This window comes from Amphibalanus amphitrite, unplaced genomic scaffold, assembly GCF_019059575.1.
Source record: "Amphibalanus amphitrite isolate SeventyFive unplaced genomic scaffold, NRLGWU_Aamphi_draft 001457F_arrow, whole genome shotgun sequence".
Classification (NCBI taxonomy): Eukaryota; Metazoa; Arthropoda; class Thecostraca; order Balanomorpha; family Balanidae; genus Amphibalanus; species Amphibalanus amphitrite.
Genome location: NW_024882950.1, coordinates 1 through 13,226, shown reverse-complemented (window position 1 = coordinate 13,226; position 13,226 = coordinate 1). Strand labels below are relative to the sequence as shown.

The 13,226-nt window shown below is 46.9% G+C and overlaps 1 protein-coding gene across 1 annotated transcript; it reads right to left on the bottom strand.

Moving 5' to 3' along the window:
- Positions 1 to 1,059: 1,059 nt before the first annotated feature.
- On the bottom strand, positions 1,060 to 12,996 carry LOC122373196. The gene is made up of 4 exons (XM_043351039.1): positions 12,889 to 12,996; positions 12,242 to 12,405; positions 7,516 to 7,661; positions 1,060 to 3,108 (listed from the first exon to the last, which is right to left on the bottom strand). The coding sequence occupies exons 3-4, from the start codon at positions 7,543 to 7,545 to the stop codon at positions 1,780 to 1,782; spliced, it is 1,359 nt and encodes a 452-aa protein (XP_043206974.1). The 5' UTR covers positions 7,546 to 7,661; positions 12,242 to 12,405; positions 12,889 to 12,996; the 3' UTR covers positions 1,060 to 1,779.
- Between the last annotated feature and the right edge of the window lie 230 nt (positions 12,997 to 13,226).

The window sequence follows — 13,226 nt, the reverse complement described above, 5'->3', positions numbered from 1 at the left end:
TGTGATATTCACATCATGTCCTAATGTTTCACTCTGGTCTTGATTCAGCTATTCAGCTATTTAAGTGTTATTAAGGGTCTTAAGGGGTGTATGGATTTGTGACGTATTACGAGTCTTAATCCACCCTGTACTGTCGGTGTTTATAATTGCATGTGTGTATGTGGGGGGGGGGGGGGCGTTTCACACTACTGACCACAAGCGGCTAGCGGAATACATTTCGAAAACGGGTCAAGTATGGTGAATTAACCCTCGCACAGGCAGGTGGGTCGTATCGACCCTTCCAAGTTTTATCCTAGACGGACGCTAAATGTCAGGTCAATGAGTTATTGATGCCAAAGAGGTACAGCCTCCGACCGGTTCTTCCGGGGTGTGTGCCAAAGTCTAGAGGTTTTCTTACGCTGGTACCCACAGTCTTAAGGATCAAAGGATCCACAGTCCAAGGATCATAATGAAACTTCTCACACATGTTGGGGCATCATTGTCCATCGTTTGGTAAAACAAATTTAACCGGGTCATGCTAGGTGGCGGAGTGATGACGTGATAAAAGATACAGTTATCACGTCATCAGTGATAACAGATACAGTGTCCGGCGAATAGTTGACTGGTGACTGATCAAAACCGCAGTGAAATTCGACATTTCCTGTGTAACTTACGTTTGTAGCTGTTATCACATTTCCACAGCCAGTCCACGTGCCAGTGTGCAGTCGCGCCCGCGTGCTTGCTAGTGACCCCGCGACGTTAATCCCATCAAACTCCTAAGCTGTGCTCCCGGCTGTTGTCTGGTATTAAGTCTCCAGGTGTCCCACGGCAGTCATTCTAACCAAACATTAGCCAAACATTGCCATTTGTCTAACATTCTTACTTTACATTATTGCTCTCGGATACTTAATGAAATAATTTTTATATATTTTTGTCCAGCTGATCAAGACAAAGCAATATTTGTCGAAATATATGGACTTGTATGCTATTGATTTTCATCCCAGTGAATTCCGATAAATGCTTATCATCTACTATCGCATACTTGTCATGGGAGCAGGTATTCGTTAACACATACAGTGCTCATCTTAATGCAGTGTATTTTCCAACGACTTTGGAAAAACGCTGTGTGAACGCGAACGATCGCGAGTTCACTCAACAGAACGATTGCGACACGACTGTCGCAGCAGAACTATGAAAACACGCTGTGAACGGTTGCCGATTGCGGGGACAAGGTACACCTCACAACTGACAGAACGATTGCCATACGACTGTCGCAGTAGAACTTGAAAAAAAAAACGCTGTGAACGGTTGCCGATTGCGGGGACAAGGTACACCTCACAACTGACAGAACGATTGCCATACGACTGTCGCAGCAGAACTTGAAAAAAAAAACGCTGTGAACGGTTGAAATTGCGGGGGCACCCCTCACAACAGAGCGATTACACACAGAAAAATATTGACACCGTTAGCGGTGTAATTGCACAGTACATATCTGAGCACTTGAGGAAAGTTAATTTAGTCCCTTCCCCGCTTAAATTACTCGCGCTTCCAAATGAACACCAGGAAGAAGGTAATAGAACACTGTTAGGAGGGTTGGGTGTTTTACTACATGTAGCAAAACACCCAACCCTCCTAACAGTGTTCTATTACCTTCTTCCTGGTGTTCATTTGGAAGCGCGAGTAATTTAAGCGGGGAAGGGACTAAATTAACTTTCCTCAAGTGCTCAGATATGTACTGTGCAATTACACCGCTAACGGTGTTAATATTTTTCTGTGTGTACCACACGGCTGTCCGTGAAACTACCGCCTGCGCGACCGTCCTCCCCTCTCATCAGCATACCGGTCCCACCGCCCCTTCTCACGAGCACTCTGTAGCATTGCCCTAAGTTTGTTCTCGACGCACTTAGGTGATCGTGAGTCAAACAAAGGGCTGTTCCTTGACATCATAGTAAGTGCCAGCCTGCTAGACACAAACGTACCATCACTGATCATCTTGCGCACTTGCTTCTCCAAGACTGCCACCTCTTCTGAGCTGAAGGCCACAGCAGCTGGACGAGGCTCAGAATCTTCTGTGTCTGTCGTCTCATCACAGCCATACAGCACCTGCTTCATCTTTTGCACCGTTTTGGTCGCCTCCGCCCGCCTGTTTTTTGCTGAGTAGGCGCGGAACTGCGTAGCCGACCTGTGTGTCATGTGGTCCGCCAGTTTACGGCGCTCGCTGTCCGTCAGGTCGTCATACGCGGCGGTGGAGGCAGCCTTCCTGATCATCGTAGGCGTCAGCTTAAAGTCTACCTGGAATCCACGGCAGACTTCGGCGATGTCGTCCGCCGGGTCCGATGAGGGGAACAGCAGGTCCACCTTATCTTCTGTTACCAGGAACGACCTGAAGTGTTCGACGTACACCTCGAGATGTTTCACCAGACCGCGAACGACCAAGTTCGCGGATCCGTACGTTGCGTTGCTTTTGTGGTCCTTCACTCGCAGAACTTCGTTCTTCATTTTAGCATACTCGTCCAGTCTTGCATTTTTGATAACCCCAGACCTCTGGAAGTTCTGAAGGAGGATCGCAGAAGTTAGAAGGCGTCTCATCTTTACGGCGTCCGTCCGCCGAATGTCGGAAGTCATCGCGCACATCTTTGGGAGCTCGGCTTCAACTAGTTTCCGTAGCTCATTCAGCTGTTCTCGGGTGGGCAGGTAACCGTCTTCTCCGAGTTTATCTTGGAGTTGCGCCTCTCTATGTAGGTCCAGAGACGATGCATCGCGCTTCCAAGTCTGTAAGCGCCGTCGGGCGGCATCCCACTGCACAGCGTGCTCTGGCTCACGTACGCTGGCGAACCTTTCGAATTCCAAAAGGGCGATGACTGCCGATTTCACCGAAGCAGTTTGGTGGGGGACTTTCTTGAGGAGAAGTCGCTCCACGTCGTCGAGGTGGTTCCGCAGTATATCAGAGGGACTCTTTGAGTCCGACACCTCCCTGAACAGAGCCCTGAGCTGCCGCTCCTGTCGCCGTGCCGTGGTTGGCTTTAAACGCCACCCCTGCTTGGACGCGACAAAGAGGCTGATGATATCAGGTCCGTCTTGAGCATCTTCTCCATCGTCGCCAACTGCTCCGCCAAGAAGCTCCGACTCCTGTAAAAGAAAAGAACAACTAAAATCCGGTGGTATATTTTGCCTCGGTAGGATAGGTCAGAAGGAGGGAGGAAGGGAAGGGGAGGGGAGGAAGAGGGAGGGGAGACGAAAATCGCGTCTAATGACGTAATAAAACACCCATCCCCCCAAAAAAGTCGGATTTCGCCAAAATTTTTACAGAATGTGCATAAATGATGTAACAAAAAGAAACGCAAGTTTAGTGTCGATATCTTAAGCCGTTCTGTAGTCATCACAAACAGGTTTCGGAGTCGGAATCTGAGTCGCCGGAGTCGTGGCCACGAGTCAGGAGTTTGAATAGGCTCAGCTGCCTCGACTCCGACTCCTGAACGCGTTATAATTTACGACACCCCTTGTCGATACAATAGATCTTGCTGGAAAGACTTTTTGCAAATGAATATAGAGGGTGCAAAAAACATGAAGTTTGCTTTCCGTGAAAACGTTTTCTGTCACAACTTTCGACTCCGCAGAGATAGACGATTGAGGCTTGCACAGCCGTGTTTTTCTGATCCATTGTGGTCAAATGATATATACCTAATTTGACAGAAGCACAATTTTAACCTGGGCTGAACCAGAAAGGTCATGCTGCATATAACTCAACTGAATTAGTCTCGATGAGGCAAACACATTGAACTTGTTTTAGAGGATGTAACTTCCAGTCAAAAGTCACCCGTATTGCTAGAAAAAGCTTTCGATGAACTATGATAACGACCGGTGACCGGTAGTGAAAAATTTCATTTGAATCGTCAATGATGAACTTTTGATTTTTTCTAAACATAACATAACATAATGTTATGAATTGATAACTATGCCATTCAGTCTCCCAAACTGAATAATGTTTAAGTCAAATTTGAGGCACTGATTCTGCCGAAGAGAAAACGCTAATATTTCAACTGCAACTAATATTACAAACCTATAGCTACACTCGACCGCACCCCCCCTCCGGTCAACAACTTTTGGGCGAAATTTGGCAAAATGTGATGAGTCATGAGTCATATTTGACTCAAATCTGACTCATTCTGACTCAAATGAGTCAGAGTTGAGTCGGGCTGGGAAATTTGGGATTTGAGTTGAGTCAGAATTGAGTCAACCAATAAAATTTCAGTGGTGAGTCGAGTCAGAGTTGAGTCACCTAGGTTATCACATGAGTCAGAGTCGAGTCAGTCCCGAAAATTTGAGTCGAGCACAACCCTGGTCATTTGAGAGTGGGAAATCCACATTGAAAATCATAATAGGGGTGGAAAATTATTCACCATTGGGTGTCATCTTCAACCCAAATCAAAATTTTTTGGGACATTGATGCCATTCAGATACATTTCAAATTCATCCATTTGACCCCATCGGTAATGGACCGCGGTCGAAAAAAATGGTCCCAATAATAAAATTCGAGAATGCAATTGATGTGTACTGATGTATGAATTACGTTTCGTGAGTTTAAGTATAATCCTTCAACGACTGTAATTGTAAGTTGTGACGCGATGACAAACATTTAGAAATTGATCATTGAGGCCGGGGCAGTTAAAGCCTTTCCATTGTATTTTATTAACCCGCGCCCCGTTGGGCTCTGCCGAGCAACGCGCCCGGTTGGGGGGGGGGGCCATTTTGGCCCCCCCTAAGATCTCGAGAACCACGCAACATAGCGACAAGCGGTAAACGGCGTTGGATAGCCCCAACGGGGAACTACCTTGTGACCCAATTTTATTGACCTAGGTCAAACCGATGACGTCACAGGTCAGGTCAAAGGTCCAATTTTCACCGTTTACAGGCACTTCAAGAAATGCGTTGTAAAATCGAGTAAAATGCATTTCATTGAAAATCATCGATGGGGAAATGTTCTTCAAACACATATTTTGCTATTTGAGGTCACTGATACCAGGTCAGGTCACAGAGGTCAGGTCACGGGGGGGTCACAATATGAAAGTGTCGTGTGATACATGTTTTATGGTCCATTTTACATGACAAATGCGATTATATGGGTCAGGCAGAATTTGGGGCCAGCTAAGATCACGTTTTGGTCAAGGTCAGGTCAAGGTCAGGTCAAGGTCAGGTCAAATTAGGTCAAATTTTAAAGTTAATATTTTTGCATAAAATGGGTATCGAATCGATGCAGCTCATCACGGGGAGTTCAATGGTGGTCTTTGTTTTGCCGTACGTGGTCTAGAATTGCTAAAAATTGAGTTCAAAAATTTGACGTCATCATTTTTGAACAGTTTTTTCGCTATAACTTGGCCAAAAAACGAGATATCGATCTGAAATTTGGTATGTATATAGAAGAGCGCTGGGACTATCACATATATTCCGGTTTTTTCGAAATTCGGAAAAATTTTGGATTTTTTCAAAGTTTTTCTAAAAAAATCAATTTTTTGATTTTTTTTGGTCAAAAACCAAAAATTTTGAAAATCCGAGATAGCAGTTTTGTAGCGCCGCTTTTTGTCTACTAGACCATATAAAGAACTTTGAAATTGCTTGATAACTGTAGATTTGGTGAGCGTTTCAAGATTGCATGTTTTTTGCTCATTTTTGCTCGAACATGACCTCAGTTTGACCTCAATAACTCCTGACCTAAGGTGACCTAAGACTTGAAATTTGGTGTGAAGGTGTCAAATTGATGCCCGGGAAGGTACTGAAAATTTGGCGGCGCTGCGCGCCGCCGTTTTCTTGCTATTCAGGAAAAACCACAGGGGGGGGCCAAAATGGCCCCCCCCCCAACGGGGCGAGGGTTAATTAAGTCCGAATGTTTTGATTGGGCGGGTTTGAGGGATCAGAGCCTGCACTAAGCATAGCTTGTTGTGCTGGCCCTGACCCCACCACCCGATCGCGCAACTCCAGTGCTATGACAAAATTTTATCCCAAAGTTTAACATGCCTGATAGAATAACATGGTCCCCTCCACCCACTGACGCTTTCTGGCACAGGTCGGCTTGTGGCCTGACCGCGGATGATAGGTAATTAAGAGTTTCACTAATTGTGGAAAAATGATGTTGGAAAACTTATTTGACGGCAGCACCCGCATCCATTCTTACGTCTTACGTCATCGGAACAATCTTCAAAAGTAGGCACTTCTGTGCCTCCTCCAGACGTGCGAGGAATTTCGTATTTCGTATCAGGCCGGGAGTCGGAGTCAGAGTCGGCGTCGGTCGGGAGACGGGAGCCGGAACAGCACCACCACGACTCCGATACCTTAATCGCGAATATCCGGGAGGGGCAGAGGTGGGTAAATATTACCTCTACCCCACCGCCGAGCGGGTTAAAGTTCGGATTCTGGCGAAGGGGGGGGGGGGGGTCCAGTGCCAGATTACTATACGGTTTGTTCAGTAGGAAAATTGTACTGCCCAGGTGACGTCACAGCGGCTGTGTAAATAGGGGGTAGTTCAGATGTCAGTTTTCATCACATCTATACCATGTGGGGCTACAAAATGTATATCTCGGATTTTTCATATTATTGACCTATGGTTAGATCAACATTCGACCTCGCCCATCATAACTCCATGGGGAAATGCGTTTTTGTGAACAACTTATGAAGGGGACATGCTAGACCATGAAATCGACACCCATTTTAACCTTTTTGACCTGACCTGACCTTAGCCTTGGGTCAAAATGAAGTTGACCTATTGAGAACTTTGACCTCTGGAGCCGAAACAGAGGACCTGAGGTCAAATCCGTTGAAACTATACAGATAGAGAATTTCATTGCGCATCTGATGTTTTTTATCGTTCCTAGCTGCCTTAGTTTGGGCGCCAGACATCCCTAACCCACATCCCACTGGGGTATTCCTATAACTCACACCCTGCTGGGGGACTTTTTAGAGCCCCCCTGCTATCTCCTAAAATACTTGGCCGATTTCAAAAATTCCAAAAGCAAGCGGAAGGTCGTCAAAAATTAGGTGGCGTGAACTTCGGTATTTTTGGTGTTAGGTAAAAAAAAAAAAATCTTTGGTCATGTCCTTTGGGCTTAAACCTTTGGTCATGTCCAAAACAAGGGGCAAACCTTAAACTACTGTAACTCGGCACCAGATCATGCTAGGCGGTTGAAAGTGACAAATTAACAAATGTTCCATTCTGGGCTTTCAGAATTGGTGCAATTTGTGCATATCCATACATAAAAAGAAGTCGCTGTAGCCAATTTAAAAATGACATTCATTGTGAAAGACCCTGTAGAAGAGCAAGAAGAACGCGTAAAAAGCATCGGAAAGTTCTTTTCAAGCTCTTTCGATCTGGTGTACTCAAATTTGATCTCCGGTCAACGGTTTGGCCTCCAGAGGTCATGAGTTCTCGTATCGTCATCAGTGGACCGTACTCCCGGCGCGCAGATGGTACAGAATCTAGCGGTTTATTGAGCCGCGAGTGAAATTTGACGCAATTCCAAATACAGTCATCAGTTCGGCAATTACCATGGCACTGGACACAGCGGCGTCTTTCATGATCTTCCGAGCGGAACGGTCTGTCACGCCGTGATTCCGTCTCAGATGCCGCTGCAGGTGTTTGACGGAAGCTCCCACACCGATCGCACTGCAGCTTCTCGGGAATCTCGATCTTCCTGTGAAAGAAAAGCATGTCTGCTATTAAGTCGCATCATTTTTACTACCGCACGAAAAGAAAAAGAAAACTAGTGAGGATAGCGCAAATACGGTAATAGTATTTATTAATTTGCTCATCTTTGGAATAGCCATAGGTAAAGGAACGTATACGCAGTGAGGGTGTGTCATCGAGGGGGGTTTTCTCTCAGATTTTAATTGGAATTTGTAGAAAACTTGTACATGGGTGTGGGAACACCGAATATGAAAGTTACTTCACGATAAAATTAGTAATTGGTGAGCGGTAGCGAGATGAAGTTCCTCGACGAGGACGTTTTCAGGCGTTGCAGTCTTAAATGCTAATGAGCATTTGCGATTTGTGTGTAACACCGGACTAAAGGCGATGCGCGAGAAAACACGATGTTAGCGGATTAAATGCGACCGAAACATCAAAACTGGACCCAGTGAATGATAAATTGCCCCACCGTCAACATAGATCTGGATCCTGGATCTACCGGATCCTTGGATCCAGGTTCTGAAATATTTACATTCGTTCCTTTGCTGTGCTATTGCTGTCAATACAAAATATTAATAATGTATCCAAGGATACCGGATCCTGGGATCCAGGATCTATCAGATCCTGGGATCCAGGATCCAGAATAACAACATTTATTTCTTTGATGTACTATCACTCATCAGTGTAAACACAGGATATCGATACATTATTCAATATTCATCCCCGGTACGCACTCCTGCAAAACAGTTTGGCCCAGCGTTTTCTCCGATAGGAGATACCTTGAACCTTTCATCGACATCACCATCGGATCATCCAGCCTCTCAAAGGATTTACGGTTAGCCGATAGTCCGCGCAGATTCGTAAGCCATTCTTCGTTAGTGTAACCAATAGTGCTGTGATGTACGTAGTTCAGCCGCTCCCTGGCCGTTTCTTCACCGCCAAGCCTTGTGCTTCTCACCTTTCCAACTCCGCGGTCCTATAGAATAAACAGTAGCGCAACTGCAGTACAAACGCTTCCTGAAAGCGGGGCGTGCCGGATCAGTTCCCGAAACCTTAACCAAGATCTGGAGCTGCCTCAGCAAGCTGTCGAATTACAAGAGAAGGGTACATATTGTCTGGATCCCGCGCCACGCAGACATCGATGACAACCAGGAGGCAGACAAGGCAGCAAATCGGGGACGAAACCTCATACAAGCAGAAACCGATGTTGATCTCCTGTCGGCTAGGGTTGCCCTCAGGGATGTGTGCCGAAATAAGTGGAGCGGCACGTATTACACAACGGTGCCGCCCGAGCACATCCATCGGACAGCGACCGATTGTGACTACATGAGATGCCGGAGCGGGTGACAATACCACCTGGTATCGGACCCGCCGTCTCTTCGGATTGTATTCAGCAGACCAGACTCGAACAGACGAGGCGCGAGCAGGTGCTGCTTCATCAATTCAGGGCAAACAGGTGCCCGCTACTTCAGGCCGCCCTGGCTAAATGTAATAGACCAGACACGGACGGCTTGAGAGTGGCTCTACGGGGCCGCTCTCACATACCAGGACGGCCACCACTGGCCGTTGCAGTCCACTGTCATCACCTATCCTATCATCCCATAGCCCTGCAATGGTCAAACATGACCGAAAGGGATTCTAATCCAAACAAACAAACAATCTCCGTCGATACACCTGTTTGGAGTCCATCTTCAGTCTGAGGATGACTAGAATCAGTTTGTGGCTCAGATCGTCCTTGAACAGGACTGAAGCTCGTGCTCTTCATGTCACTTAACACCTTCATCGTGGCGAGCCCGGAGCCATGACGTCCCCGTACACACAACTGGAGTGATCAATTCGACTGCGGCTTCAGTCTATTGGTCTCTATTTATAATGGGAAATGATGGCCCATGCCATGGATATTGGATAATAAATACAACCAGCTTCAGCGCACACCTCACCTTCTCCCCCTAGACGAATGGACTGGGACATGAAGGACGTTAGGCACAGCCCGTTCGTTCGCGCCAGTCCCGGAATGCGAGTGCAAATGTTCGCTCTGATTTTGGTTATCGTCAAGCCCATGTCCACAGTGTCCAGCATCACAGACAAGTCCTCGCTGCATCCCGCGGGCCTGACGTGGCCGCCGGGACAGCTGCGCTAATACCTCACGTCCTTCACGGCCCAATCCACTCCTCTCGGAAAAGACCCGCCACCTTTCTATTGCAAAGTGTGTTTTGGTCATAGCACGTGCTACACTTGTGCTAGCGCACTCATTTCTTCAGCATCTTGTAGCGCTTGTCGAGTTCTATCAGTGTGCCAAGTTTCATGGTGCTAGCTCAACAGATGACGATTTTAGAGCGTTTTCCATGAAAAAACGTTTTTTTGCCTCTGGCACGTGCAGCTTGCACCCCTCCGGGACCGAACCTCCCTAGGATAATGGTTCACTATGAGGAGCAGGTAGCCTGTGAGTATGGCGGCGGTGTCATCATCCGTTTGGCCTGTAGCCCTGACAACAAATTTTTGCAGAGCCTCACGTGGCGGCACGTGACACGGATCACCACGTGACCAACGCCATGGTCTTTCCGGCGGATCGCTGCATCGAATGGTGACAACCCCGTTTCGATCGGCCCAGCCGTTTCGTCGCTAGGACCCAAAATGCTCGACAGACAGACACACAGACTCACAGGCCCGGGCCAACTTTTCCGCAGCGACCTCCCAATGGGAATCTCCGTTCGCTCAGCCCGCTACGCGCGGCTTCGCTCTCTACGATTCTGGAAAATTGCATTGAAAACGAAGTACAATTAGTCGCCCGATGGTTCGCCTTTTATTGCTTAGTCATTATATTGTAGAAAAATATGTTATCAAATCATCGGGCGACAGCGCGAGCGCCTCCGGGCTAACAATTCACAACACCACCTTGCCGTCTACTTGAACCAGCTCCCTGCCTGTGGGCTGGACCCAGCTCTTTGGTGTCCACTACTGTCCGCTGGAGCCAGCTCCCTGCCGTTTCATGGCGACTCAGCCGTCGGCGGGAGACAACTATCTGCCGTCAGCGGACGAACCGAACTTTTCCGAACTTTTTCCGAACGAACCGAACGAATCTGCCGTGCAGAACGACTTTTCTGCGATAGTATAGGTGAGTAGGGTCGGAAGAGTTCGTGAACTTACGGAACCATTTAGTTCAAAGTTCAATACAGTTTGGCTTCAGTTAAATTCAGTTCAGTTACCTAACTATCGGCCTGTCCAGAAAGCTCATTCAGCTCGTTCAACTGAGGGTTCCCGATTTTGAAAAAGTTTAGTTCCTTCAGTTCGAAGTTCACTCAGTTCAGTTTAGATCAGTTCTATGTTCGGTTCAGGTGGGCGACACAGGTCATCTGACAAGCAGTGTTCAGTGCACTGTACAGTGTTGACCCACGAGCGGTCCTTGTCAAAAAGAAAAAAAGAAGCAGAACAATAAATGTTCGTCAGTGATCTGGCTTAACGGATTTGCTCCCATCCCTTGAGTTCTCACAGTGCTTACATACAGATGTCGGCAAGGCAGAGAGAGGTTCCCTGCGCGTTTACCTACAACCCAAACAGAGGCACTGCCCAAAAATACTTCACGACATGATATAAAAGAAGTATAAAAGAATGGTATGAAAGAAGAAAAAAGTGCAGTCGCAACCTAACCTGACCTTCCAGCTTCCCTAAACAATATGCTTACACATTGCGCTGTGTATGAATGTGTTCCTAAATATAGGCCTACAAACAGCTACAAACATACAACTTTCCACCACCAACGTGTCGGGATGGCGCAAGTTTCAGTTCAAAATGGTTTACAAAATGGTAAAGCAATATTAAGTAAGTAAGTCCGTTCAGTTCAGTTCGGATGACTGATCGGGTCTACAAAATGTTCGTTCAGTTCAGTTCAGTTCGGGGAGAGAGTCCACAGGCTGACCCGACACTACATATGCGACGAGGCCGGCCGCGGCACAGGGCCCGCTGCCGCGAGACGCGACAATGCCGTGTTCCCGGACCTGCGGGAGAGGCGGGAGAGGCCGCCCGGGCGACCTGCTACTGACGCACGAAGGCCGGCAAGGCTGTCGCCAGCGCCGGCTGCCGGCCGGCGGCTTTGGTGTGCTAACATCGGCCAAGGACTGGCCGGTACGATTAGGATTTGCTTACTTTTGAAAAAAACGCGATAATAACTGTATGTATTTGGCACAGTGACAAGCCAAAGCAATATTTGTCGAAATATATGGACTTGTGCATTCATTTTTATCCCAGTGAATTCCGTTAAAATACAAACAATATTAACTACTACTGGGAAGAAAAGTATGACTTTAAAGTAATTAGCCTGTCCTTTTATTATGTGCGTATCATGCATATAATGTAATTATTATTCGCCTTATAGTATGTTAATTAATATAAGTTGGCAAGAGAAATAATGGTGACGATGGTTTGGTGGTGACATGTCTGTTCATTTGAGGTGCTCGAGAAAACTTGAGGGGGACGCTTCGACTCCCCCGCACCAGAGCAGCACGGTTAGCATAAGCATGCTAACTCTTAAGAGAGAAGCCAATCTCTTAAAGAACTGACTCGCTTTCCATCGAATATCATAAAGACTACTTCTTCGAGAAACGCGGGAGAATTTCTCATTTCGTCCTTGACGTCACTGCGTGGCTGCGATCTGAGATCTTATGGTGTCTGCGGAAGTGCTGGGAAATTATTGCAGTTCTTGAAGGCGAATCCGCACAGGGTGCGCAACCGCCGCTTGCCACTTCCCTCCTTTTCTGTAAAAGAAAGAAGTGCTATCATTACATAATTCTCGGTAGTAGCAACAGCACAGGGTATTCACAGACATGGGGGGGGGGGGTGCGTCCTAGTAGTGGATTTATGCTCCGAGTGGATCCCACGGCAAAATCCCAAAATGACAACATTGGTGTCAAAATGCACAATTACCAACTATCATGGCTCTCACAACAGTGCTACAAAACATTCAAAACAAAAGTACTTCGGTCAATTTTTGATCAGGTAAAAAAATGAGGTCACCAGAGGTAAAAAATGACAAATTGGCCGATTCGGCACAAATCCGTCGACATTATCGGACCAAATCCGTCCGTAGCAACTAACGGCTAAAAGCCGCGGAAAAAGTATTCGCTTTTTCCGCGAATGCTTCAAATGTTAATTTGTAGAAATTAGCATTGAAGCATTACTTCCACCCAAAGAGGATATGACTGACGCTCAGATGTTTGGTGCTCGAGTAAAAGTCTTACCATGTTTACTTGAGGTCTGGACACCAGTTTCTTGGAGCATCGCTTTAGCTGCAGCCAGGGCATCATCCTGAAAGCAAATTTTCGATCTTATTAACACGCGCACTGCAGCGGGTCTGAGCCGAACACGAACCGGAGGGGGGGGGGGGTTGAAAACAACCCCCCCTGAGATCTCGAAAAGGCGCAACGTAGCGAAGCAGTAAACGGCGTTGGATAGGTCGAGATGTTATCTAAGGAAATGCTAAGGTCATTTTTGTATCGTCAAAAAACAAGGTCACCAGAGGTCACGAAGACAAAATGTAAGATTTTCACAACGGGAATTTCGCGGGTAGAAAAATGTT